Here is a 25,641-nt window from a genome sequence, read left to right on the forward strand (position 1 = left end):
GCGTTTTTGAGACCCGCGGTCGAGGCTGCACATGAAGCGCGGGGACTACAGCCGTCTGGAAGGCGTTCCCGAGAGAGGGCGAATGCGAGGGGGCCAAGCGTGCCAGTGCGGGCGAGTGTGCCCGCGGGGGGTAGGGTGCGTGCCAGCACGAGGCGAATGGGAGCGGGGGCTCACAGGCCTACGCAGGATGAGTGTGCCCGCGCGAGCGGGCCGCGCGTGCCAGGCGCGGGAGCGTGCCAAGGCGGGGGCACGCGGGGGCCGTGGCCGGGAGGGGGTCGTGGCGCGCGGCCGCGGAGGCGCGGGGAGACCAGGCGGGAGGGGGAGGGGAGCGAGGGCGCGCGCGGCCGAGCGGGCGCCCGCGGTCACATGGGCGAGGGAAGGAGGGAGGGAGCGCGCGAGGGAGGGAGGAGGATGGGGGGGTTAAAGCCGCCGAGCGCCGAGGAGCCGGTGCAGAGCGGGCGGCGGCGGCGGCAGCGGACGCGGCGGCTCCAGCCGGCGCGGCGCGGGGCTCGGCGGCGGGATCTGGCAGCGGTGCTAGCTCCGCGCTCCCTGCCTCACTCCCTGCTGGGAACGGTCGAAGGTCGAGGCGCGGAGCGCCGGCGGCCCGAGGGCGCGGTGAGTACCCAGCGCGGACCGCGCGCGGCCGGACCCTCAAACCCTCCGGCTGACCTACAGACCCGCGGCCCTCGTGCGCGCGGGAAGAGGGAGGGGACGTGCATGGGCCCGCGACCGGGGGGGAGGGGGACAGGAAAGTTCACGGGAAACTTTGCCCGTAAACTCGGGGGCGGGGGCGCAGGAGAAGCTGCCCCCCACGTCCGGGCGCGCCGGGGGTTGGGCGTGGTGGGAGGGGGGGCGACAATCGGCTGGCGGGAGGTGGCAGGGGCCAACTGCCCTAGCCTCCCTGTTCTCCCTCACCGCTCAGCAGCGCGCGCAGGGTCTGGGAAAATTCCGGAGCGGGGGGGGGGGGGGTCGCAGTGACCCCCGCGCGCCCAGAGGCGGCTTCTTTCTCCAGCAGAAATCTGGACTTAAAAGCGCCCAGGGGTGTGAATGGACGGTTGCGCGTCTGCCAGTGTATTTGTGTCCGTGTGAATCCGCTTGTGTGTGTGTGTGTGTCAGCGTGAGCCCGCCTGTGGTTTTCTCTTGAGTCCGCCTGGATGTATCTCCATTTAGTGGGTCTCCTCCAGTATCTCTTTGTAAGTGTTCCTGTGTTGTGTGTCCGTGTGGGTCCACCTGTGGTGTATCCCCGTCTCTTTGTGAGTCTGTCGGTGTGTGTCTCCCACAGTGCGGCTCTACATGAGCCGGCCTGGGTATCCCTGTGTTGCTCGGAGGAGTGTATCTCCCCGTGCGTGGGGGCTGGGCCGCGGGGAGGTCACCAGACGGACAGCTCTCCTCCTCGCCTCCTCTCCTCTCCCGAGCCTCTCCTCTTGCACTCCCTAGACCCCCTCCCCCCTTCAGTAGCTTCAGGCGGGTAGGACTATTTCACGCCTTGTTGAAAATTCAGGATTTTCTTTCTCTTTCCGTCTAGTCTCTCTCTTTGAGAAGCCTCTGTGTGTGTCTGTGTGGCTGGCAGCTTGTCTGCAACACTGGGTGTGTGTCTGCATGCTGTTGTAGGAGTGTGTCTGCAACACTAGTTGTGTTGCCTGTAATACTTGGTGTATTTGTGTCTGTGTCGCTAGGGTATTCGTGTGGCTGTAGTCACTGAAGTGGTGGGAGTATGAAATGCTGGGTGTGTTTGTGCATCTGTAACTGCTGTTTGTCCAGGGGGTCTGAAACACTGAGTGCATTTTTGTGTGTCTAACTCTGGGTGTGATGGTGTACCAATGCATGTATGGGGGTGGTGGGACTTGAACAATTGGATATTCCTACGGCTGTAGGGCTAGCCGGGGCTTGGCGGGTGGAGGCGGCTGTGTCTCAATAAACTGCGCATCCCTGCTCCACTGCCAAAACCCACACAAATCTTCTGGACTGGTTCTTAGGGCTCCTGGTCAGGATCGGTGACATGCAGCCAAGGTTCACACTCCATCACAGTTAATACTCCAACTGGGACCCTGAGCCTTATGTGAAAAGTAGGAATTTAAAGGTCACACTCAAGACTTCTAGGGGCTCTGGAATTCATCCTCAGCTTCACACTGGGACACTTAAACTCATATGGACTCGCACCAAGAAATTACACCAGGACAATGAACTTGCACTCAGATTCACACTTATGTTCTTGTCATATCCAGTGATACACTTCAGTCCTGTAGTTTACACTCAGACTCACATTGGGACTCTAGGCTCACACTTTAGATTCACATTTCTGTCCTGAGGCTCATAGGTTAACATTGAGACCTAGAGCCCATGCTCAGAACACACTGGAGTCCTAGGGCTCACACTGGGACTCACACTAAGACCCTGGAGCTTTCTCAGATTCACACATTCTGAGGCTCACACTCAGACTCACATGGAGAACCTGGGGCCCACATTTGAACTCAAAGACTCACGTAGGACACTGGGGTTGATACACTCATGCTCACATCAGTTCACCCTCAGATTCACACTAGAACATGCAAGATTCTCACTTCCATCCTGGGATCACTTAGGGACCCAGACTTATAAAGGGACCCCAGTGCTCACACTCAGACTCACATGGGGAAATGTAGCTCACATTCAGAAAGCCCTGAAGACCAGGGGCTCACATTCAGACGAACACTAGGTCTCTAATGCCTATACTGACTTGTTTGGGAATCCTGGGGTTCACAGACTCACACTTCCGTCCTGGGGCTTACAGTCACATGCACACTGGGACCTACATTCACAGTCAAACCTGTACTTGCATCTTGGAGTTCACACTCAGATTGACATCCCTGTCAATTACATTAAACTTGCTTCCATCCTGGGGCTTGTGCTCAGACCCACACTAGGGCCCTAGTGCTCACACTCAGACTCATGCTTGCACCTTGAGGCTTTCATATTCACATGGGAGCCCTGGGGTTCACACTTAGAATGACACACAGTTATGCTTCCATCTGAGGCTCACATTCAAACCCACATTAGGATTGTGTTCACACTCCCAGTGGAACTTAGAACTCATAGTTAAATACACCCATGCTTATGGTGTGTCTCAGGGCAGTTGGGGACAGGAACAAGATCTGTCCTCTCCAAAGGTGGGGAGGGGAGGAGATACACGTTTGGTCACGTCTCTTACTTGGGTTGTGGGCTGATGGAGAGGGTGGTGGGAAACACTGACCCAGTAAAATTTTTCTGCCTTTTCTTCCAGAGGAGACTAGGCTCTCATGGCAGGGAGGTTGAGTGGCTTTTTTGGTACAGGGGTGACATGTACCCTTAGAGTTCCCCCATGTACATGCACATCCCCCTTAAATAGTTTTGGGTACCCTTCCTGTGATAGAGAGGGTCAGGTATGGGGAAATGAGATTCATGTTCTCCCAAGACATCTCCCCCACCCAATCATCCTTAGGATGGGAGAGGTGTGAAGATTGACTTGGTGAGGTGTAGACCTCTGGCTCCTTTGACCTTTCCAGGATGGTGAATCTCTGATTTTAAGGGAGATGGTAGCCCCAGATCTGTGGTGAGAAGGTGGCTGGAGGAGAAGACTAGACTGGAACCCACCCGCTTCTCTCTCCTCTGCCCTGGCTGGAAAGGGGTTGGACCAAGTTATGTTGTATCTCACAGTGTCTCCTGGAATGCCTGAGTCCTTATTCTGTCTCCAGGGTATGCCCAGGGTTCTCCACTCTGCTTCTTCCCAAAAGAGCAATAGCCCTGGGGAGGGGGGGCAATTGGGTCAGGTTGCAACCAACCTTAGGACTCCACCTGCCTTGGAGACACTGCCCGGGGCTTTATATACCTTCCCACTGTGGAGGCCAGTGGGCGGGGCTGCTGAGGTACCTGAGCATCCCTTGGGAGCCCACGAAGTAGGGACCTGGCCCTCAGGCTCAGATGGCTAGGCTGTAACTGCTCCTTGTCCCAGAGGGGGACACGTGCTCTCCAGCCCCCCTATGGGAGTGGGGGGCTCGAAGGCGAAGTGCCCTGCTCTGCCCTCCCATGGCGAGTTGAAGTGTAAATGAATCGGAAACAGATGGAGCATATTTTCTTTGAAATGCAGGTGGGTTGGGGGGGAATCCTGTGTGCCTGGTTGGGAGGGGGGGGCGCCCCAGAGAACAAGGAGGCTGAGAAGAGAGAGCTGACCCCTCCTCCAGACCCTCTGTGGGGTTGCGGGGAGTGGTGGAGACCTCAGCTGTGTAAACTCCTGTGGCCCAGGGTGACCACACCCACCCCGGCTCCTGGCTTCCTGTGGGGAGGGGCTGGGGAGCCTAGTGGTTCCTGTGGGCTGAGAGCCCTGAGGTCATCACCCCCCTTTACCTCTGCAGAGGGCAGAGAGCTCCCAAAGCACAGAGCATGCTGGGTTGGGGGTCACCAGAGCCAAGGAGTGGGAGGAAGAGCTGGGGCAGATGTGGGGAAGAGTTAGACCCTGCTGCTGCGGGGAACCAGCTCCCAGAAGCTGGGGCTGGAGCTACAGTGGAAGGAACTGAAGTTAGACTATGGTGGTGACTTCTGGGCAGTCCAAGGGCCCGTCCTGGGGTTTAGGAATGGACTGAAGCATCCTCAGTCCTGAAAGAAGTCAGCATGCCCCACCATATATTACCTGTACTTCCTCTTCACAGTACTCACCAAGGCTGCATAGTAATTGCCTGTGAACTCTGGGACCTAGGGACTGGGGTCTGCTTTGCTTACCACCCACCCACCCTGCCCCTGGCACAGACCAGGTACACAGTGGGAGGGCATTGCTGAGTAAATAATACATCTTTTTCTCTCTAGCCAGACTGAGTGCTGTTGGTGGGCAGGACCATGTCCCTAACTCCTGGCACAGTACCTGGCAGGGATTAGGTGCTCAAGAAATGTTGAGGAATGAACATTGAGTGGGACAGACCATGGGGAGAGGGGACTCTCTGGGGTTTGTGGCTTGAGACCCAACAGCCTCTGCTGTATAACCCTGTTTGGCTCAAAGGACCCCTGAGTGATTTGCAGCTAGACTAAAGGAAGGACTTCCCTGCCTTCAGGGAAGGAGTGCAAAGGATAGGCAGCTTCTTTCTTGAAAAGGTCTGGACTAGGTGAGACTGGGGCAGGGCAATGACCCTGCTTCTGTGGCAGAGGTCAGAGGTCACCTCTGTCCTCTCCCCAGCTTCGGGATTTTTCAGAAGATGGGAAAGTCCTTTTCTCCCCACGTGGTTGTGAGCATGTCATGTCCCTTGCTCTCTCTAGGTCTGGGTTTCTTGGACTATAGCTAAGGCAGTGGACCCCATGTCTGAGCCTTTGAGGCTAGGTTCCGAGTTTGTTTAGCTGCTGTGGGCACCACGGACTGTCTGTATTGGTTATTAATGTCTGTCTGAGAACACAGGGTTCGGATCCTAAAAATACCCTGTCCATCCAGAGCCAAGGAGTTGCTGGTGTGGGTCAGTGTAGCAGTGGCTGCATCTTGATCGGATAGGCACAGAGGCAGGAGAGACTGGGAGAGTGTGGGGAAACTGAGGCAGCATGGGCGAGAGTTGCACAGGAGACAGAGCCTTTGTTTTATATGGAACAAAGGTTTATAAAATAGTGGTGCCAGTTAGTCAAATTATGGCAACATTTAGGGTAAACTGTTATCCTGCACTGCAGAGAATTTCTTTCTCAGAGAGCCTGGAGATACATCTGATATCAGACATAAAAATCAAGTAGTCAATAGTACTCATTTCAAGTCCAGCTTCAGGATGTTCCAAAATAGTGTGTGGCAAAGAACAAAATCTTCCCCAAGTAGCCTTTTCTGAGCCACTGCCTCCATCCCTACCTCCTAGAGCTCTTCCTTGCAGCCCAAGACCCAATGAGGTTCTTCCACACCCTATTCTATAGGTTCCCACCTCACTTCTGACCCCCATGCCTCTGTGTAGCCCCTCTCCCCCAGGAGAAAGGAACTGCACAGTGGGCCCCAAAAGGTAAGAAGAGCCCCAGCCTCTGAGGGCAGATGTCACGTGACCCTGGCCCATGAGCTGACCTTTCTGGGCCCCTCCGTGAAATCGTGAGATGAGGGGCTGGGCCCTGGCCCAGGCCCTGAAAGAAGGCGGTTTTGGCACCCATCCAGGTCCTTGACGTCAATGACTCTCCAAATAATGGAATCAATATTGGGGGGTGGGGGCCAGCGTGAACCAGGCCCCAGCGATTAGAAACAGATCAGCACAAACCCGCAGCTGATTCTGATAGAGCTGCCTTGGAGAGCTAGGGTGGGAGGCCTGGAAGGAGGTGGACCTGGGGGGGCTCAGGAATGGAGGCGGAGCCACGGCGTGTCCAAAGCGTGAGAGTACACAAGTGGGCAGAGACTCTGGGGCTGCCTGGGTTGGAATGATGGGGTGGGAAAAGGGGGGCTGTCCTCGTCCCTTCCTCCTTTGAGCCTGTGGGGTTCCAAGGCTGGGGAAGCTTTGTGAATGGAAACTTCTTCCAGCCAGTGAGTGATGAAGAGTGGGCAAGGGGAGTTCAGAGTTCATTCCTCTCTGTGTCCCCAGACCTGGGCCTCTAGGCCATATTAGGGGTCACAGGTTATACCCAGGGAAGGGGGAGAGTTCTGAGTGAGACCTAAGGGAAACGACCTTTTGCTTGGGGGCATTGGGCATTAATCCAAAATAGAGAAATGGGTATTCCCCTTCAGGCTGGGGGTCTGGTCTCCTTCCCTAGCCCATGTCCTCTCAGCCCTGTAGAAGGCAGCAGGTGAGGATGGAGGGGGCCGTGGGGTCCACAGGGGGCTGGCCTGGTGGCAGCTGACAAAAAACAGGAAGAAGGGCTGGGGGAGTGGCTGTAATTACGGGGCATTTATTATTAATCAGATGAAATTGCTGGAAGCAGCTGGTGTAATGTGTGTAGTGATACAGACTCTGCATGCCCCCAACACAGGCACACTCGAGTGCACACTTACACACGTACCACACACTGCCTGAGTCTTGTTTGTTTTCACAGTTTTCTTCTTGTGAAGGTGGGATGGTTCTATATGTCTGTGTCTATCCTTCTGTGTTTTTTCACGTTGGCCTGTATCCTCCTCTCCCTCTATTGTCTCCTTTTCCCGCTGTCTCTGTCATTCCTTGGTCCCGTGTGTCTGTCTCTGTCTTCCTGTCTTTGGGCCTACCTATCTCTTGGTGTGTCTGTATCTGTTACTACCAGCCAGCCTGTCTCTAACACCTTGTTTTAGTTTCTGGCCATCTCTCCCTGGTTGGTGGTACCTCTGCCTCTCTGGGCAGAGTTGGATGACATGGAGTCCCTTTCTCATGGGTATGTGTTTAGGCACTTGATCATGCCTTTGGCAGACACATCTGGGACCTGTTTTGGCAGGGAGAGGAGCAGTTGAACCCTGAGAATCTTCCGGGGTCTTGTAGAAGTCGAGGGCTCTGTTAGGTAAGTGGAGTCCTAGAAGCAACAGTGACTTTCAGAATAGCCAGCTTTCTTACCAACTACCAGTCATGTGACTTTGGGCAAGGTGCTTTTGTTCTCTGAGCCTCAGTTTTCCCACCTGCAAAAACTGTATGTTAAGTCCTCAGCATGGTATCTGGCTCATCAAGGACGCTGAGCAAGTGTTAGCTGTTCCTGTTACTATTGGGAAAGTCACTGTGTTGGTGGGAGAGAGATCTGCAGAGCCAAACTGGTATAGCAGAAGGGCTTTGGAGCTAGATTTGCCCTCATATCTATGCTCTGGAACAGATCAACTGTGTGGTCTTGGGCAAGTTAACCTCCCCAAATCTCAGTTTTTTCAGCTGTCAAATGGGAATAATAATAGAACCTACCTCACGGAGAAGTCATGAAGATTAAATGAGATCATGCATATAAAGTGCCTAACTGTTCCTGACACATAACAGATGCTCAATAAATCGTAGTGGTGATGAGGAGAAAACAGTATGATGGTGGGTGTTTATGCCCTGCTGGGGGCCGTGTGTCTCTGTGTGAGTATGCATGGGAGAATATCTGTGACATGGAGGTGCTTGTGTCTGCGAACTGGTTGTGTGGGGATTTTGGATTGTCTTTGGGTGCGTATCTATGTGTGGTGTCAGGCCACTGGCTTCTGGCCTCCTTTTGTCTCTGTGGTTCAGAACCTGAGGTCTGCAAAGGGTGCTGCAGGGAGTCTGGATCACTCCCAACTTTTTCTCTTCTAGACACTTACTGCGGCCTGCCTCAGTCTCTCCTTCTCACAGTGGGGTTGTGAGTGTGAAATGAGCTCTGAGTTGGACTAAGGTCTCTTCTGTGGCCTCTGATTTGTGCCCTTTGCCCTTCTAGAATCCAGCCTTGTAACATCGTCCCGCCTCCTTGGTTTTGGAAGTCTCAGGAAGAGTTTGGTCTGGAGGAGGAGGAGGGACATTGATGTGCTCGGTGTGCGGCCAGCGGTGAAGAGGTACGTGCTGGGGACCCAGGGAGGCCGGTCGGTTTCAGGGCATCTGGCAGGTGCACTGGGGCTGTGGGTCTGGGGATGTGAGTGAAGGAGGGCCTGAGAGCCCTTCCTGCTCCCCCCTCCTCCTTCCTCCTGAGGCTTTTCATGCCCTCATGACAGGCCTGTAAAGGGGAAGAGACTTACCCACAGTCACACAGGCAAGGGCAAAGCCAGGTCAGAAAACTGGGTTCTGCACTGAGGGAGCTGAATCTGGATGTGGGAGTATGTTTCTGTCTCACCGTTAGGCTCGCTCTCTGCCCCCAAAGCATCTCTCTGGCTTGACAGCAGGGAGCAGCTGGGCTTGGAGGAGATGGGATGGAGGGTCAGAAAGTCCAAAATCTTCTGAGGCCAGCCTCGGGGGCTGGGCCTGACTCTCCCCGCCTTTCATTCTGGCCAGGCAAGGGCCCTGGATTGGCAGCCCCCAGGGTGGGGGTGTCCATGGGATCGAGGCGCGCTGGAGCGGAACGGAAGGGCCTATTGTCCGAAACCCGCCAGAGGCCCACAAAGGCCCGGCGGGGCTTTTCATCTCAGCTCCCAAACAGACTGGCCATTTTCCCGGCCTGGGAGTTGGGGGGGTGGGGGGGTGGGGCTGACCCTTCAGAACTAGGAATGGGGTGTTGTTGAGGGTGCAGGGGGTGGTATCCAGGCTGACAACATGGCCATAAAAGGGACAAAATGGAGCTGGGGTTCTGAAGAGGAGGAAGGGAGGCTCCAGAAGGCTGGAGAGAGTTAAGCTTCTGTCTCACTGTTCCCAGAGGACCTAGGGACTTGGAGTGGGGTATCTGACAGAAGTTCAGATTTACCCAATAATAGGGGGCACACCTGGAAGGAGTGTGATGGCCGGTTGGGAAAGTGAGCTGCTCAGCTGTGAGGGCCATAATCCTTCCCCCCGATTGGGGACGTCTTAGGGAGCTGGAACTGGGATCAGAGAAGAGAAGGCTAGTGGTCAGGCAAGAGAATGGGCTCCCTGCAGCAGGAGGGACTGAGGCCAGACAGCAGGAAGGACTTTCTGCCAATGAACAGTAGCTCAGATGCCCTGACCCTGTCCCTGGGGATCCCAGAGGATCACAGAGGCAGGGGAGCTGGAGAATACCCCTGGGGGCTAGGGCTGAGGCAGCTTCTGTGGGGGCAGACGAGGAGGCCGAGAGGGAGGACTTGGCAGTTCTGTCCACCCTCCCGCAGCAGCACCTCCAGCACCACTTTAAAGACAGCTTTTTAATTTAACAAAGTGGATGAAAAACTGTTTTTGGAAATAAAAGATATCTGCTGTCTCCCAGGCTAGCACTCAGCCCTTGCAGAGAACCTCTCTCTGGGTTTCTTCTCGCCGTCGGTGACTCCTTTCCTCTCTCTCTGTCTGTCTCTTTTGTTTGTTTGTTTCTGCTCTTCAGCCCCCCAGCTTCCCCTCGGCCTCCCCATCACCCCCCGACCCCCGGCCCCATTCAGCCTCCATGGGAGTGTCATCCTCAGCCTCTTATTTCCGTGTCTCAGTATCTCCTTCTGTCTCTCTGCTCCCAGTCTCTCTCTTCCGGGGCTTGTCTCTCTCTCCTGATTCGTCTCTGTCTCCCAGCCTGTCTCAATCTCTGTCTCCCTTCCCCCCCTCCTTTCTCCCCCAACCCCTGCTCTAAATGGGTCTATTTAAAACACCCGACGCTGCCAAGTCAGAAAAGCGTCTCCTGATAAAGCGCATTAGGCGGAGGGAGGGAGGAGGAGGGAGGAGGGAAGAGGGAGCGGCGGGCAGATGGATTGATCCAAGCCGGTAACCCCATTAATCAGGCATTGTGGATCCCCCTCCCTCCCCCAGCTTCAGCCCCTTCAGAGCTAAAAGCCGCTTAAATATTTATCACCCCTCCCCCATGGGGGCGAGGGGAGGGGTGTGTGGCCCTCGGTGTGAGTGTCCCCAGCCGCCTGGTCTCCCCGCATGCGTGTGTACACATGCGTGCATGTGCTTGTGCGTGCACATCTGACAGGCCCAGGGCCCAACTGTCGTCTTGCCCTCCCACCACTTGAGGGGCTTGCTCCCCTGAGCAGCCTCTGGGGACCTTGGGGTTCTGGCCTGGCTCCTGCCCTTCCTGAAGAGTTGGGCATGCAGAGTAGATACCCTGGGCTCCGTTGGGGGTCCTCATGCCCCCCAAAGTGCAGGACCGGGAGGCATTGCAGTGTCGTTCTCAGGAGGCAAGAAGGGGAGCTTTGGTTCAATGTCCAGATTCCCCCAAATTCCCAGTGCAAGAAGTCACCTGGGAAGTAGAGTTGGGGACTCTACGTTTCTAGACTGCACGAAGGTCCCTTGGAAGGCTGGTGGAGGTTCCCCCTTTCTCCTCACAGGGCAGAAATACGACCTGGGGGTGGGATGGGGGCTTCCCATTACCCTCAGACATGCGGGAGGGCAACCTGGGCCGGGAGGGGGTCCCCATCACCCCCAGAGAATAGAAAGGTGGCCGCTCTCTGGGGGTGATGTGAGTTGGAGCCCCCATGGCAGCAGAGGTCAGCCCTGAGTGAGACCGGCAGGGGTTTGTCCCAATTGGCCCGAGACAACTTGGCCCTGGGTGGGGGAAGGGAGGCCGCGGCCGGCCCTGGGTGTGAGGAGGGGCCCCGGCCCGGAGTCGGGAGGGTCCCTTCCCCCTCCCCTCCCCCTGCATCGAGTGCCACATCTCCTCCTGACTCAGACAATTAGATTCAAAGGATGACCTCACTGCCTGCCGTCCCTCACTCGCTCCCTCCGCTAGCTCGGCTCGCTCGCTCGCCGCGCGCTCCTTCCTCCCCTCCTCCCGGCCCGCTCGCCGCCTCGCCCGCCCGCCCGCCGGGACTCTCGGGGGTGGGGATGGGGGTGGGCGAGGGGGGGACACGCCTGCTCCCCAGGCCTCCCGGGCCCCAGCCCCGAACCCCCGGGGCCCGATGCCCGCGGGCGGCCGGGCGCACCCACGGAGCGCCGGAGGCACCGACTGGGCGCCTGCACGGGGACCCAGGTCAGTGGCCGCGCAGCCGCAGGGCCGGAGAACTTGTCACCCCCGCTGCCGCGGCAGAGACGCCCCCGCCCGCGCCGCCCGCCAGCCCGCCAGCCCGCCTCGCCGCTTCCCGCTCCTTTCTCGGCCCCCGCCCCCCGCGGCTGCTCGGCCCTCCCTCTGCCAAGCTGTCTCTCTTCTCTTCTCTTTCTCCCCCCCCCCCAGCCCCCCTCCTCTGCAGCCGGTGGGAGGGGCTGGGACTTCCTGAGGTCCCAGGGATGGGGCCGGGGCCCAGTGGCTGCAACTGGACCAGGCCTCTGAGCGAGGAGGGGGCTCTGGCTGTGTGCGTTGGCCTGGGGGAGGGGACCAGCACCTGGGTGGGAAGGGGGCTACTGAGAGAGAGGCCCAGGGTGTGGGGGACATCTAGACAGAGGGCATGAGCTCCTGATAGCTTTCTTTTCTCCCATCCTGTGGGCCTCTCGCCTGGCTTCATGTGTCCCCACCTCCTAGCTAACTTCAGTCCCCGCGGCCTGGCTTCATTTGGCCCCCACAGCCTACGTTCTTTTGGGCCCTGTCGCCTAGTTTCCGCAGACCTTGCTGCCTGATTTCTTTTGTCCCCACGGCCTGCTCTTCCTAAGTCCCCATCACCTGGCTTTACGGGGTTGCCCTGCCTGGCTTCCTTAGGTTCTGCTGCCCGGCGTTTGCTCCCCCGCCTGGTTCCATGGAGCCCTCTCAGGCTCACTTTAGGGTGGGGCATCAGGGCTCAAGCTACACCTGGAGTGGCAAGTGGTGAGGATGTCAACAGCATTGCCAATTGTTCTCCAGTTGGGGCCCTGCCAGCACAGCCTGGATTCCTTTCTGCCTGGACAGCGACACAGCGTCCTCTCTTGTGATGGGAGGTGGGGCTGCAGGGTCCAAGGACACTTTAGGATTCTTGTCCTCAGTGGTTTGTCAGAGGAGCACTGGCTTGGCCAGTGCTGTCCCCATCTCTCTTTGGGGTCTGACAGTGATGACAGGGCTTTGGCAGGGGCTGGAGGTTGAGGTCGAGGCCTCATCTCCTTCCCCTTGCCTCCCTTCCTGCAGCCAGGCCTGACATTCAGGTGCCCTATAGACAGTCGTAGGCACAGAGAGGTTTTGAAGAGGCCTGGGGTCACTCAGCAGGTAGCTCGGCTGAGAGCCGCTGCAGCCCCTCATCCTGGAGAAGAGGAGGTGAGGCAGGAGGGCCCTGGGGAGCAGGCTGGTTTCTGGGGTTTGCTGGCTCCTGCTGCCACCAGTGCCACCATCTCTTCACCCGGGGGCTCCCTCACCCCTCTGCTCTGGCCAGGATCTCCCCTCATTCCCAAATACTGGCAAAAGCAGGGCCAGGAGAGGAAGGAGCTGAGTAAGGAATAGTCTGTTTCCTTGATTTTCAGGAACTTTCCCTTCCTGCTTTAGGCCACCCTGAGCTTTATCCTCTCTTGCCCCAGGCACAGGCCAGGCAACCCGAGGTCCCAGCATGGAGTATGTATCTGTTTCCTACTGCCGAGCGTGGGGGTGTGAGGGCTGAGGGTGCCGGGGAGGGGGGGGGGGCTCTGCGTTTCTGGAGGTGCTCTGTTATCTGTGTGGAAGGGTGAGTGTTCTGAGTGGGTGCTGGTATCCATATGTGAGACCAGGACTGTTTTGATTGAGTGCGTGTGAGAGAGTCTGTTGTGTGTGACTGTGGCTGTGATTCGTGTGTGCGCGCATACCAGCGTGTGTGAGGCTGTGGCAGCGGGTGTCCACGTGGGAGGCCGTGATGAGTGGCTGTGATGGGAGACTCCAAGTGCCTGTGGCAGCGAGAGGCTGCCTGGGTGTGTCTGTGAAGCTCTGGCTGTGTGTGGTGGAGGTGGGGGACTTTGGGAAGCTCTGCCAGTGGTAGTGAGAGCCCGAGTGTGCGTCCCATCTTGGGGTGAAGTGAGCACTGGGTGTCACGTACCCCTGAATCACTGGTGTGTGTGTGAGCATGTGTGCGCGCATACTCATGCCTGTGTTTACCCATCAGGAACAGATTGCTCTGGCTTCCCCACTGTGCGGAGGGGAGGAAGGGGGAGGAAGGATGGCTTGCTTTTGCCCAGCAGACCAGAAGCTTCCTCAGAAGTAGTGTGTGCAGTGTGCGTGCGTGTTGGGGGGCAGGGAGAACAGCACACGTGAAGACAGTTGACGTTTCTGTTCCCCTGCTCACCTCTGGCTCTGTCGGAAAGACCGTCTTCAGTTCTTTTCGTTACACATCAATGCTTCACATGCACTGCCCACCCCCACCCCCCTTTGTGTGTGTGTGTGTGTGTGTGCGTGTGCACGCGTGCACACACAAGCTTGCAAGCATCAACCTCTGTGTATATATTCGAGGGTGTGTCTGCACCATAGCAGTGATGGGGCCAGGGGTGGGGTGTAGTGGGAGATGCTGAGGCAAATAGGTCTTTGTCCCAGCCCCCAAGTGTGGAAAGCTATTCTGTCCATCCTTCTGTCTCCATGGAGGGCTCTGCAGCCTCCTTCCTGCCCCTGCCTCATCTGCTGAGAGCCTGCTCCCCTGTTGGCGGAGGGAGGTCTCAGTCAACCCTGTTGCTCTGCCCATCCCCCGCCTTTCATGGAGTTCTTCCAGCTGTCTAACCTCCTGCTGCAGCGTCTGTCCCTCCAAGAAGGCCAGCCCCCAAGCCCCCACTCCCCCTGGACTTAACCCAACTGGTGTGTGGGCCTTTTCTGGATAGAGGGATCCTCCTGATTCTTCTAGAAGCCAGAAGGGACTCTGGACTGGGGTTAGGGGATGAGGGATTTGGCGCTTGTACCTCAGGTGCTGTGAAGCTATCCAGAGCCCATGTGCCCAAAGGGAGGATATGAACTTATCTGCCCCTTCCTGCTTCCCATTTGAGAGGCAGGGGGCTGGATCAGATGACTTTTGAGGGAGAAAGCCCAGACCTTTTGCACCGAGAGGGCTGCTTAAGTCCAGGCCTGCATATGTGAGCATATACAAGCCGGTGCCCAGGTCACCAGGCAGCATGCAGGCCCCCGAGTGGGGCTCCACATGTGTGCACGGCTGGTGGGATTCAGACTCCCATCTCCCCAGGACACCTCCCAGCTGCCCAGCCAGGCCCGTCATGGGAGGCCCGCAACACGCCCGCACACACGTGCAGCAGGGCACGCACATGCTGATCTCAGGGTCCCCACGGTGCAAGAGGCTGGGGGGTGGGGGGTTTGAGCGCTCAGAGTCCAGGCTGCTGCCAAAATCCATCGGAATCTTGTCCCCCCCCAGGCCCCCATCTCCGGCTGTGGAGGTCACAACAGCAGGTGCGGATACCCCCCCCCAACTCACTCACATTGGGCCGCCTCCTTTTCCACAGCCTCAGCCAGAGGCTGGAGCTGGGGGACCGCTCCCCCTGCCTCCCTCCTGGCCCCCCTCCCACTGGTGCTCAGCTTCTCCTGCCCCCTTCTGCGGGGGAGGAGGGGGCATATGTTTGGGTGGGGTCCTTTCCCCTGAGCACGGGGGCTTGCTCCCGGAGCGGGTGGGGATGGGTAGCCCAGGAGGAGATATGGCTTGAGTCCTAAACCCAGGCATGGCTTCTGGGTCCTGTGCCACCTAGGGTGGGGGCACTGAGAGCTGAGAGGAGGGCCCGGTCTGGATTCAGAGAGAAAGGAGAAAGAGACAGGGGGAGACACCGCGGGGAGTAGGAGCCTGCCCCATGGCCAGCCGGCCCCAGCCCAGGAGCTGGCCCCTGACCCAGGCCCGCCCCCTCCCCCATGGGGGGCCTGCCGGGCCAGCTGCCAGGGGCCAGGCCTCCCTCCTTGGCCTCCGCCCCACCCCCAGCCTCTGGACCGCTCAGGCCTCTGCCCCCCCCCCCCCCACCGCCCACGCTGTCCAGGCTGCCTAGGCCTGGTGGGATCTGGGGGCCTCCTGGCCTCAGCCCCTCCTCCCCATCCTGGAGCTTCCCGCCCGCGCAGACTGTCTCTCCCAGCCTCCCCCGCAGCCAGCGCTGTTCCTCCCTGCCCACCATGTCCTTGTCCCTGTCTCTGCCCCTGCTCTGTCTCTCATTTTCCCTCTCTGTCTCCAAGTGTAGGTGTCTCTCTTCCTCCACCCTAATTCCTCTGCAGGTCTGAGGCCCCTAGAGTTTCCTAGGCCTTTGAATCAGCGGGTCGTCCTGCCCTGGGTTCTTGCCTCATTCCCAGGATGCATCTTCTAGGGCTGTGGTAGGGAGAGAAGAAGGGGATGAGGCCCCAACACAGAGTGCCTTTTCCCTTACCCTGGGGGACCCTGGAGTCTGGGGTTGCCAAGGGAGACTGGAAGCTATGGAGATGTCACCTTGGCCCCTGCTGTGGGCCAGATGCCCTCCATCAGAGGGATGCTTCTGACCTCACACCAGCCCCAGGCCGAGGGGGGTGGGGTCCAGGCCAGTGACCTTCACTGGATCTCAGTTTCTCGGAGGTACCACGTGGGGCCTCCCCGTTCATTCATTGTCCAGGCCAGATTGAACCTACCTGACCCTCAACACACCCACACCAACCAGCACCCTGAAGCCCGAAGCTCAGAACGTGCTATTGCACGTCGACACACACGCAGTCAGAGCTGGGCCCCAGGCAGTGGTGCCCAGAACCCCCAGTCCCATCCTGGATGTGGCAGGGGTTCCCCAGGGTTGGGTTGAATAAGTTAAACTGCCTTGTTTCTGCAGGGGTAAATAGAGACTTTTCCAGACTCACACTTCCCTTTCTTAGGTTTTGCCTTCAGCTGGGCAGGGGCTGAGGGCTGAGGTGCAGGGCACCTGAGCTCCTACCGGGGCTGGCAAGAGGGGTCTTGGGCCCTGGATCCTAAGCCAGAAACTGGGTAGTTGAGGTCCTTGATCTGGAACGTATCACTGTGTCAGTGTCCCTGCTGGCGACTGTCAGCCTCCGTGGTGTCAGCATTACTGAGGGCTGGTGTTACTCTGTGTGACTGTCCATCTTACTGAGTCTGTCAACATCCCTGTGTCACTGTGGATGTCACTGTCATTGTTAGCCTATGTGACTGTCAGTCTCATTGCATCTTTGATTCTGAGGTTACTGTCATTGTGACTGTGTCAGTGTCAATAGGTGTCATTGCCTTGTTTGTTGATGTCATTGTGTGTGACTGTCACTCACTGCATCATTGTCACTGTGGTGACTGTCAATATCCCTGTGTGTCATTGTCAACTGTGCAACTGTGTCATTTTCACTGGGTGTTGTTATCAGTGTGTAATGTCTTTGTGTCATGGTGGAACAGTGACAGTAAGTTGGGGGCCCAGGGTTGTCTCTTGATGTGTCACCTGTGTGTGTGTGTATGTGTGTGGCAACACTGTGGGGTTCTGTGTCAGGAGAGGTGCTGGGCTTCTGCTTACAAGGGGTTTGGGCTGCTGGGCACTTGCTAGCGGGGTGCCCTCTGTTCCCTCCTCGTTTCTGGGGCTGGGGCTGGCGGCCAGGCTGGGCCTCTGGAAGGGTCTGCAGGGAGCCTGGGCCAGTTTGCATAGCCCTCATCTGGGGCTTTATGGGATTTATGCTCCAGATCTATCCCAGAGCCATGGGGTGTGGACTTGGAAAATTCCTGGGAAAGATGCTCTTTGCCCTGGGATGGGTGGCCTGAGGTGAGCTAGGCTAGGGCAGAGGTGTAGCTTGGATGCCTCTGGCCTCAGCTTCCCTACCTGGGAATGGGTCCAGCGGGGACTCGGAGGGAAGAGGGAAGTGAAATTGGCCTGGGGCCCCCTGGACCTGCAGGTGGGGTGGGATGGGGGTTTTGTCCACCCTTATGCCCTGGGGGCTGGGTTCCTGGATTCATAGGCAGAAGCCCTCCAGCCCTCAGGAAGCCCTGCTCTTGTCTCGGATCAGCCAGCGCTGCTGCACTGACGGCATCCTCTCCTCACACTGCAGGAGGTGGGTGGGCTTGGAGAGATGCTCTTGGTGGGCACAGAGACCCTGCCGGGGTCTCTGTCACTCTCTCTGGGCCTGTCTCTCCCTCTGTCCTTGAATCTCTGCCCATCTCCTATGCTCCCTGTCTCTCTTCCTGTGCCTCTTCTTCCGTTTCTCCCTGTCTTGGTCTTTTCTTGTCCCTCAGGGTCTCCGCTCACTGCTTTCCCTCTCTCCTCGCCTCTCTGTTCCCCCCTCCCTGGGTCTCTCCCTTTTCTGGGTGTCCCCAACCGTGCAGCATCTGTCGTGGTACCCCATCCCCCCTCTCTGCAGCGCTTGCTCTCAGCAGCGCCTGTCTCCCATGGCTGCAGCCCCGTTGGCCCAGGGCCCGGCCCTTACAGTAACTCATCGGGCTGATGGAGGCGACTTTGATGAAGAAGCCACCCCTCCCCCTGTGGGGACCTGGGTGTGTGTGTGTGTGTGTGTGTGTGTGTGTGTGTGTGTTTGCTTGTATGCCTTACACTCGTGCCAGGCCATCTCCTCACCCGCACGGCCCTCCCAACTGGGACCAGGAAGGAGCAGGGAGCAGAGGACCACCCTGTCCCTCTACTCCCATTCTGTGATCTAACCTCTGTCCACTCTGCCTGCCCGTCTGCCTCCTGATGCCCTGGTTCCTCTCCCGTGTGGTGGGCAGTGGGCTGGCTCTGAGGTGGAGTATCTTCCTGGCTATGAGGAAAAGGCACGGGAGGACGGCAGAGATGGTCGGGGAGGGTCTGAGGGCACCCTGCAGGGGTTGAGGTGGGGACCAGGTAGGCCTCCAGCCTCATATCTCTCTTTCTCCAGCCCCAGCTCTGAATTTAGCACTGGTTCATCCTGGGTTCGGTTGCTCTGAGTCTAGCGCTGGTTCATCCTGGGTTCCGTTGCTCTGAGTCTAGCGCTGGCTCATCCTGGGTTCGGTTGCTCTGAGTCTAGCGCTGGCTCATCCTGGGTTCGGTTGCTCTGAGTCTAGCGCTGGCTCATCCTGGGTTCGGTTGCTCTGAGTCTAGCGCTGGCTCATCCTGGGTTCGGTTGCTCTGAGTCTAGCGCTGGCTCATCCTGGGTTCGGTTGCTCTGAGTCTAGCGCTGGCTCATCCTGGGTTCGGTTGCTCTGAGTCTAGCGCTGGCTCATCCTGGGTTCGGTTGCTCTGAGTCTAGCGCTGGCTCATCCTGGGTTCGGTTGCTCTGAGTCTAGCGCTGGCTCATCCTGGGTTCGGTTGCTCTGAGTCTAGCGCTGGCTCATCCTGGGTTCGGTTGCTCTGAGTCTAGCGCTGGCTCATCCTGGGTTCGGTTGCTCTGAGTCTAGCGCTGGCTCATCCTGGGTTCGGTTGCTCTGAGTCTAGCGCTGGCTCATCCTGGGTTCGGTTGCTCTGAGTCTAGCGCTGGCTCATCCTGGGTTCGGTTGCTCTGAGTCTAGCGCTGGCTCATCCTGGGTTCGGTTGCTCTGAGTCTAGCGCTGGCTCATCCTGGGTTCGGTTGCTCTGAGTCTAGCGCTGGCTCATCCTGGGTTCGGTTGCTCTGAGTCTAGCGCTGGCTCATCCTGGGTTCGGTTGCTCTGAGTCTAGCGCTGGCTCATCCTGGGTTCGGTTGCTCTGAGTCTAGCGCTGGCTCATCCTGGGTTCGGTTGCTCTGAGTCTAGCGCTGGCTCATCCTGGGTTCGGTTGCTCTGAGTCTAGCGCTGGCTCATCCTGGGTTCGGTTGCTCTGAGTCTAGCGCTGGCTCATCCTGGGTTCGGTTGCTCTGAGTCTAGCGCTGGCTCATCCTGGGTTCGGTTGCTCTGAGTCTAGCGCTGGCTCATCCTGGGTTCGGTTGCTCTGAGTCTAGCGCTGGCTCATCCTGGGTTCCGTTGCTCTGAGTCTAGCGCTGGTTCATCCTGGGTTCCTTTGCTCTGAGTCTAGCGCTGGCTCATCCTGGGTTCCTTTCTTCGCCCCACCACTTGCTGACTGTGACTTTGGCCATTGTCTTACCCTCCTAGGCCCGAGGAGCAGCTAAAGATGGGGGAGTGGCCGAGGGTCAGGAGCCAGGCCAGGTGGTAGCAAAGGCCTCAGGGGTCACAGATGCGGGAGGGGTAGCCGAGGCCAGTTGGGGCCTAGAGAGATGAGCTGTGCCAGGGAGGGGCAGCCGGAGCTCCTGGGGCTGTAGCTGGAGGAGCACCCGGTGCAGAGGGGAGGGCTCGCCTGGTGAGGGGCGAGTGTAGCAGTGGGTAGGCAGGAGCCCTTCCCATAGAGGAGGCCCCGGAAGTCAGATTCTCTCCGGCTCCCCCACCCGCCGCTCCAGGCTGACAGCCACACTTGTCTCCCCTGCTGTAGCTCTGTCTGCAGTGTCTCTGGCTGTTTCTCTGGCAGTGTGTCCGACTGTGTGTCTGCATGTCCCTGGCAGTGTTTTGAGTGGTATGGATACTTCCTGACTGGGCATCTGGCTGTGTCTCTGGCTCTCTCACTGGCAGTTTTCCTGGGTGTATGCCTGTTTGTGTCTATCAGTTCCCCTGGTATTTCTCTGCCTGTGTGTCAGGCAGTTTCTCTGGCATGGTTTCTGACAGTGTCTCTGGCTCTCCGGCTATGTTGCTGATGGTTTCTCTGCCTGTGCTGCTTACTCTTTCTCTGATATGTCTGCCTGCGTCTGGCCGAGTCTTTCACAGGGTTTCTTGCGGGTCCTTTGGTTGTGTGTTGGCTGTTCTCTGGCCGTGTCTCTGGCTGGTTATCTGGTTTATCTTACCTGTTTCTCTGGCTTTGTCTGATCGTGCCCGGCACAGTCTCTCCAGTCTGTGTGTGGGCTCTTTCTCTGGGGCTCTGTCTCTTGTTTTGGGCAGTGTCTCTGGCTAGTGTCTTTGCTGTGTGTTGGCTGTACCTCTGGTAGTGGCCGTGGTTGAGTGTCTGGCAGTGTCCCTCTCTGGATCTCTGCTTCTGTCTTGTTGACAGTCCCCCTCTCTCCTCAGACTGGGGCAGGAGAGTCAGGTTTGGAACCTTTCCTGCAGGAAATAGTTATTTCCCTGCCCTCAGGTATGGGCATGTGCTGGGGTGGAGTGGGGTGAGGGCAGCCGGACCCATCCCAGGAAGCAGGACAGCAGGTAGGGGGGCCACTGGATCCATCCTGGCTTCTGGGAACATGTCCTGAGTGTGCTTTGTGTGCCCACATGGGAGTGTGTAGACACTGATGCGTATCTGCTGGGCTGGGGCTCCCAGGCTCCTGGGCTGAAGGACGGGCTGTGGTCCCTGACAGGGAAAATCCCTCATCCTTCTCATGATCATTAAGTGTCCACTAAAGCAAAAGCCACATCTGACCTGGTCACAATGTACCACTGCCCTGGTACCCTGCTGCTCTGAACTTCCCAGAGCCCAGTGGGGCAAGGCTCACCCGGGGATGGGGGTGGGTTGGGGGAACATGGCAGGGGCAGATCCGAGGGGCTCTCTCCCCAGGAGCGTGGCAGGGGGCCTTTCATTCAAGGCAATTTGGAGAAGTATAGACCTCCAATTAAGTTAGAACATCACCCTTTCAGTTTGTGATGTTTATAGCTAATTAGCCAACCTTACCGGTGAAGTTATTTTTTTCCTAGAAAAATGGCCCTAGCATTACCAGTGATCTGTAACCCATCCTGCCTCCAGCGGCTGTACTGAACAACAAACCGTTGTAGGTTGCCTTCTACCATCTTAGCAGACCTCTGCCTACAGGTGCCAATAATGTTTTCTGTTGCTTGAAGAGGATCCTGAGCCCCATTAAGAAGGGCATTTGGGGTCAAGGTGCCCTGGCCCTAGGGCTGGGATTTCCCAGTCTTGCCTGAGAGGAGGGGGGGCTCCCCAGGAGGCTCCTGCCTGGGCTGATGCTGCCCCTTTTCCCCGCCGCCCACTCTTTCCCAACAGATGGCTGCTCCTGTCCCATGGGCCTGCTGTGCCGTGCTTGCTGCTGCCGCTGCCGTGGTCTACGCCCAGAGACACAGTCCACAGGGTGAGTGCTGGGCGGGGGAGCTCCCTGCTGACCCCCTCTGGGAACTGAGCGTGAACCCTCCCCGGCATAGCTGTACACACCCACCCAAGAGCCACATACTGCCATAGGCTGGCATCGTCACACATGAACATGAGTCATATGACACTGATATACGGGGTGACCCCCTGATGTCGTCCCATAAACACAGTCCCCCGGTCACTCCTGGGCGGTCTCATGCTGATGGTATCTCTGCCTTGAGATGATCTGTCCCTCTGCCCACTAGCACTGATACAGGGTACAGGCAGGTGGGATGGGAGTTGGGGGCAGCTAAGGGCAGGGCCCTGTACAGTATCTGGTGAAATGGGGTCCCCTCGGATTTATGGGGGTGCAGTGGGAGGCACTGAGAGAGACAGTGGGTAAGAATATTTCCCCTTATCCCAGAAGGAATACAGGGACAGAGACGGTAGACTGAGGACAAGGTGTGGGGATGGGCAGGGTGACAAGTGGGAGAGGGCTGGCACATCAGGGAAGGGGCCCGGTCAGCGAGCCGGGCTGGCTGGAGGGGGCAGGGATCGCTCAGGCTGCGCCATTGGCAGCCTCCTGCACCTCCCCCACAACTTGTCCAGTGAGTGCTGAGTCGTCCTCACAGACCACGGGGCAAGGAGCTGCACCCCTGCTGGGAAACGTTGCCACTGGCCCTTCAGCATCTGAGGCAGCACCTCAGACAGCCACGTCAGTACGAGGTCTGACCTCGAGGCTCCTTGAACGAGGGAGCCTCCAAGTGTAGGGAGCTACCCCCCTTGGTTGTGTCCTGCCCCCCACCTCAGTTGGCTCAGGTAGAGGCAGAGAAGGTGGGGGCATCTCTGGGCCCAGGCGCAGAGCAGACCCTAATGGCTGAGCTCCATGACCCTCAAGGCTGTGGGCTCAAGGAGAGCAGTAGGTCGAGGCTCCTGTGGCCTCTTCCTCGTGAGCCCAGCACTGAGGCCCAGAGAGAGCCTGGCCTGCCCCAGGGCTGCTCCGCAGTGGGCAGGGACTGAAGGGACCACCGGGCCAGCCCATCGACCCCCACCCGCAGTCGGCCTGCCTGGGGCTCCTGTGCTGACCGGACCAGCCTAGGCCCGCCGGTGGTCTTTCCCGTTGGCCTCGCCCCTGCCCTGTGTGTGGGCATAGGCTGCATCTCTGAGAGTGTGAGACTGTCCTTGTGCGTTAGACTGTGTGCTTGTGTGAGTGAGACTGTGTCCCTGTTTGGGTGCGTTTCTCTGTGTAGTTATATCCTTGTGGGCTGTGCCCTGTGTGTGACATAGTTGATGTGTGACCGTGGCCTTTGTGGGGTTGTGTCCTTGTGGTTTAGACTGTACCCCATGTGTGATAGTTTGTTAGTTTCTCTGTTTCTGTCTCTTCGTGTGTTCGTGTCCCTGTTAAACTGTCTCTCTGTGTGTGAGACCATGTCCCCATGTGTAACTGTGCCTCTGGGTGACAGCGCCCTTCCTGTGCATGCATGTGGCCTTTTATCAGGTGTTACCGTCCCTGAAGTGGCACAGTGTCCCTGTGTAGCTGTGACCTTGTGGATGGTTGTCCTGTGTGTGCTTTTTCTTCTTTGTGGTGACTGTCTTCATCCTATGTGTATGGTGATGTGAAGTTGCTTAGGACGCTTGGGGGGACTGTTTCCAGCATGTGGTCCCCATGTGAGCCCATGTGCACAGGTGCGAGGGAGCCGTCAGCTCTATCCCTGTGTGTTCTCCATGTCCATGACCTCATCCTGTCTCTGTCTCTTATCCTGGCTTCTAACAACCTTTTCACAGCTGATTCCTTTGGAGCATTTGTCACCGCGTCAGGGCCAAGAAGCCCATCCTCCCCCTGCTGCTTGATTTAATTTCTGAAATGGACAGCACATCGGTAGGGGCACCCACGGGGCGGGAGGAAAGCTGTCCAGAGACAAAGGATTAAATCACTGCCATCTTTGGAGCTGTTGCATGGCTGTGTGTATTGCCATTGCTGTGTTAATTGTAGCAGTTGTGACACTGTGTGATTGTCATGTCACATTACCCCCTCTGCCTCTGCATTGTGGCCTGTAGTTGTCATCTGTCATTGTGTTGTCATTTTTTCATTCCTGCCCTGCCCTTACATGGTTGGTTTGTCACTGTTGTCAGGTTGTGTTTCCATTTCCTTTGTGAGGCAGACAGGGTTCCCCACGTGTTGCCCCACTGCCATTACATTCATTGTGCTGTTGGGTTGGTTTCCTCATCTTGCGGCTGTACCGGCCCCCCAGTATTAAAGGGCCATACCGGGGCCATGTTAGTTCTGAGCTGCTGTTGGTCAGTGTTGATGTGTTGCTGCTGGGACCGTGATGGCCACGCCCCCTCCATGATGGTCAGTTTTCAGCCTCCTCCTCAGGCCGCTGGATGCAGAGTCTCTGCTGGGGCGGGGGGTGGGTGTGTGTGTGTGTGTGTGTGTGTGTGTGTGTGTGTGTGTGTGTGTGCAGAGAGAGGGGCTTGGCGTGTTTCCTGGAAGCTCCAGGTTTTTGGAAGGGAGGCTGGAGGGGGGCTCAGTGGCTAGGGCTGGTGGACTGGGGGGGGCTCTATGGCTTGAGCCGTGGACACTGGGCCTCTGGTCAGAGGGAGGCCCCCAGTCAGTCTCTGGTCCAGCCTCACAGCTGTGGCCTCCAAGGCCCCCCGGCCACCACCCTTCCGCCTGTTCATCCTCTGTTCGGCTGGTCCCAGGCCCCACAGACGAGTGGTCAGGGCTGGCTGGGTTTCCTGCTTCCCTCTCCTTTGACGGGGACAGAGAGGCTCAGAGAGGGGCGAGACAGAGACAGGCAGCGGGGGAGAGAGCTGGAGACACAGAGAGATCCCCGGCACAGGGAGGGTGACTGAGGCAGCAAACAGGGACAGATGTTTCAGCACAGAGAAAAGCAGAACTGGGGAGGGGTCTACAAAGGAGGGAAGGGGGCGGCTGGCGGCATGGGGCGGGGGGGTGGGGGGGGGGAATCCCTACCCCCTGCAGTCCTGGTGGTGTTAACAAGTCTAATTAAGAGGCCACTGGCCCAACTTAATTGGCTCTTTAACAGGAATTGCCTCTGAAAATCCCCCGACTCTGCGGGGTGGCTCTCTGGAGGGGAGATGTGAGGGAGTGTTAACGAGGGATCCCGCAACCACCCCCCCGCCCCCCTCCCCCTCGCTCTGCCCCTCCCACCCTCACTCCACAGATCTGGCTGGGATCAGGGAAGCATCTGTCCTTCCAGGCTTGGGAGGCAGGATGAGGAGGGTAGATTCGCATCTCCCGGTGCCCGCTTCTCTGGGGCTGTCTGTAGAATCGGTGCCTTGGACTTCCTCTGTCCCACTCGCCTCCCCACCTAGCGCTGCCTCTCGACAGGTGCTCCCTCCCGCCCTTCCACTCCAGTCTCCTGGGCTCCGTCCATCACGCCTGGGTTGCCGAGGCCAGGGCTGGGGTTTGCTTTTGGCTCTGACAGGCCCCTCCTGGGGGCAAGAGAGGAACGGTCAGAGAGCTCCCTCAGTCCCAGCACTCCCCCACCCACACCCCAAGCAGTTCCTGCCTCATGATGATGTTGACAGCTGCCAGGAGTTCCCTAGGGCTCCTGTCCTGGACCCTGCCCATTCTCCCTTCTCCTGCTGCTGCCCCAGCCCTGTATGGTTGGGAGCGGGGGGCTTGTCAGGGGCTCAGAGTCAGGGAGAGGGAGAGAGGCAGGACAGAAAGACAAGGATGGGGAAGATGAAGAGATGGGAAGAGACAGAGGGAGGAGTTCAGGAGAGGGGCCCCTCAGCCCCAGCTTGCCTGGGTAGCAGATGTCAGTGACTGGGGCTGGGCCTGTTGGTGGCAAGAGGTTGGGGTCGTGGTGGTCAGGAAAACTTTTAAAAGGACCTGGGGACTGGAGGTGAACTCGGTCTTCTCTCCCAGCACGCTACACAAACTCTCTACACATACACACATACACACACGGTCCCCAGACGTGCACACACACGTACGAATTTGGAGGCACTCATGTACCTGTACCCTTGTACGGCCGCACAGGAATTTTGCATACCCCTCATCTCCCCAGGACACTCACACCATGAGACTCAGAGCCTCTCGGCCTGGACTCCTCACTTGTGCACATTAACGGGCTCTCATCCGTGCACGTTTGCCTGGGGGTGTTGGGTGGGGCTGTGACCTGTGACTTTTGCCTTGTGCCCTCCCTGCCCCCCACAGAGACACCCCACGTGCAGTACGAACGCCTGGGCTCAGACGTGACTCTGCCGTGTGGGACGGCGAACTGGGATGCAGCTGTGACGTGGCGGGTGAATGGGACAGACCTGGCCCCTGACCTGCTCAACGGCTCTCAGCTTGTGCTCCGTGGCCTGGAACTGGGCCACAGCGGCGTCTACGCCTGCTTCCACCGCGACTCCTGGCACCTGCGCCACCAAGTCCTCCTAAATGTGGGCTGTAAGTGTT

The 25,641-nt window shown here is 58.1% G+C and overlaps 1 protein-coding gene across 3 annotated transcripts in view; it reads left to right on the top strand.

Moving 5' to 3' along the window:
* Positions 1-25,641, top strand: part of CNTFR (ciliary neurotrophic factor receptor) — a 39,726-nt gene that overhangs the window by 518 nt on the left and 13,567 nt on the right. For 2 of the 3 annotated variants that reach the window (XM_059924561.1, XM_059924563.1), the window contains exons 1-4: positions 468-615; positions 8,287-8,401; positions 21,129-21,213; positions 25,399-25,632. In XM_059924561.1, the coding sequence (XP_059780544.1) occupies positions 21,129-21,213; positions 25,399-25,632 (319 nt within the window). In that variant the 5' untranslated portion in view covers positions 468-615; positions 8,287-8,401. Of the gene's footprint in view, positions 1-467; positions 616-8,286; positions 8,402-21,128; positions 21,214-25,398; positions 25,633-25,641 lie in introns of those variants that run through there. The other variant, XM_059924562.1, reaches the window with a different exon arrangement.

This window comes from Balaenoptera ricei, chromosome 6 (assembly GCF_028023285.1).
Source record: "Balaenoptera ricei isolate mBalRic1 chromosome 6, mBalRic1.hap2, whole genome shotgun sequence".
NCBI lineage: Eukaryota > Metazoa > Chordata > Mammalia > Artiodactyla > Balaenopteridae > Balaenoptera > Balaenoptera ricei.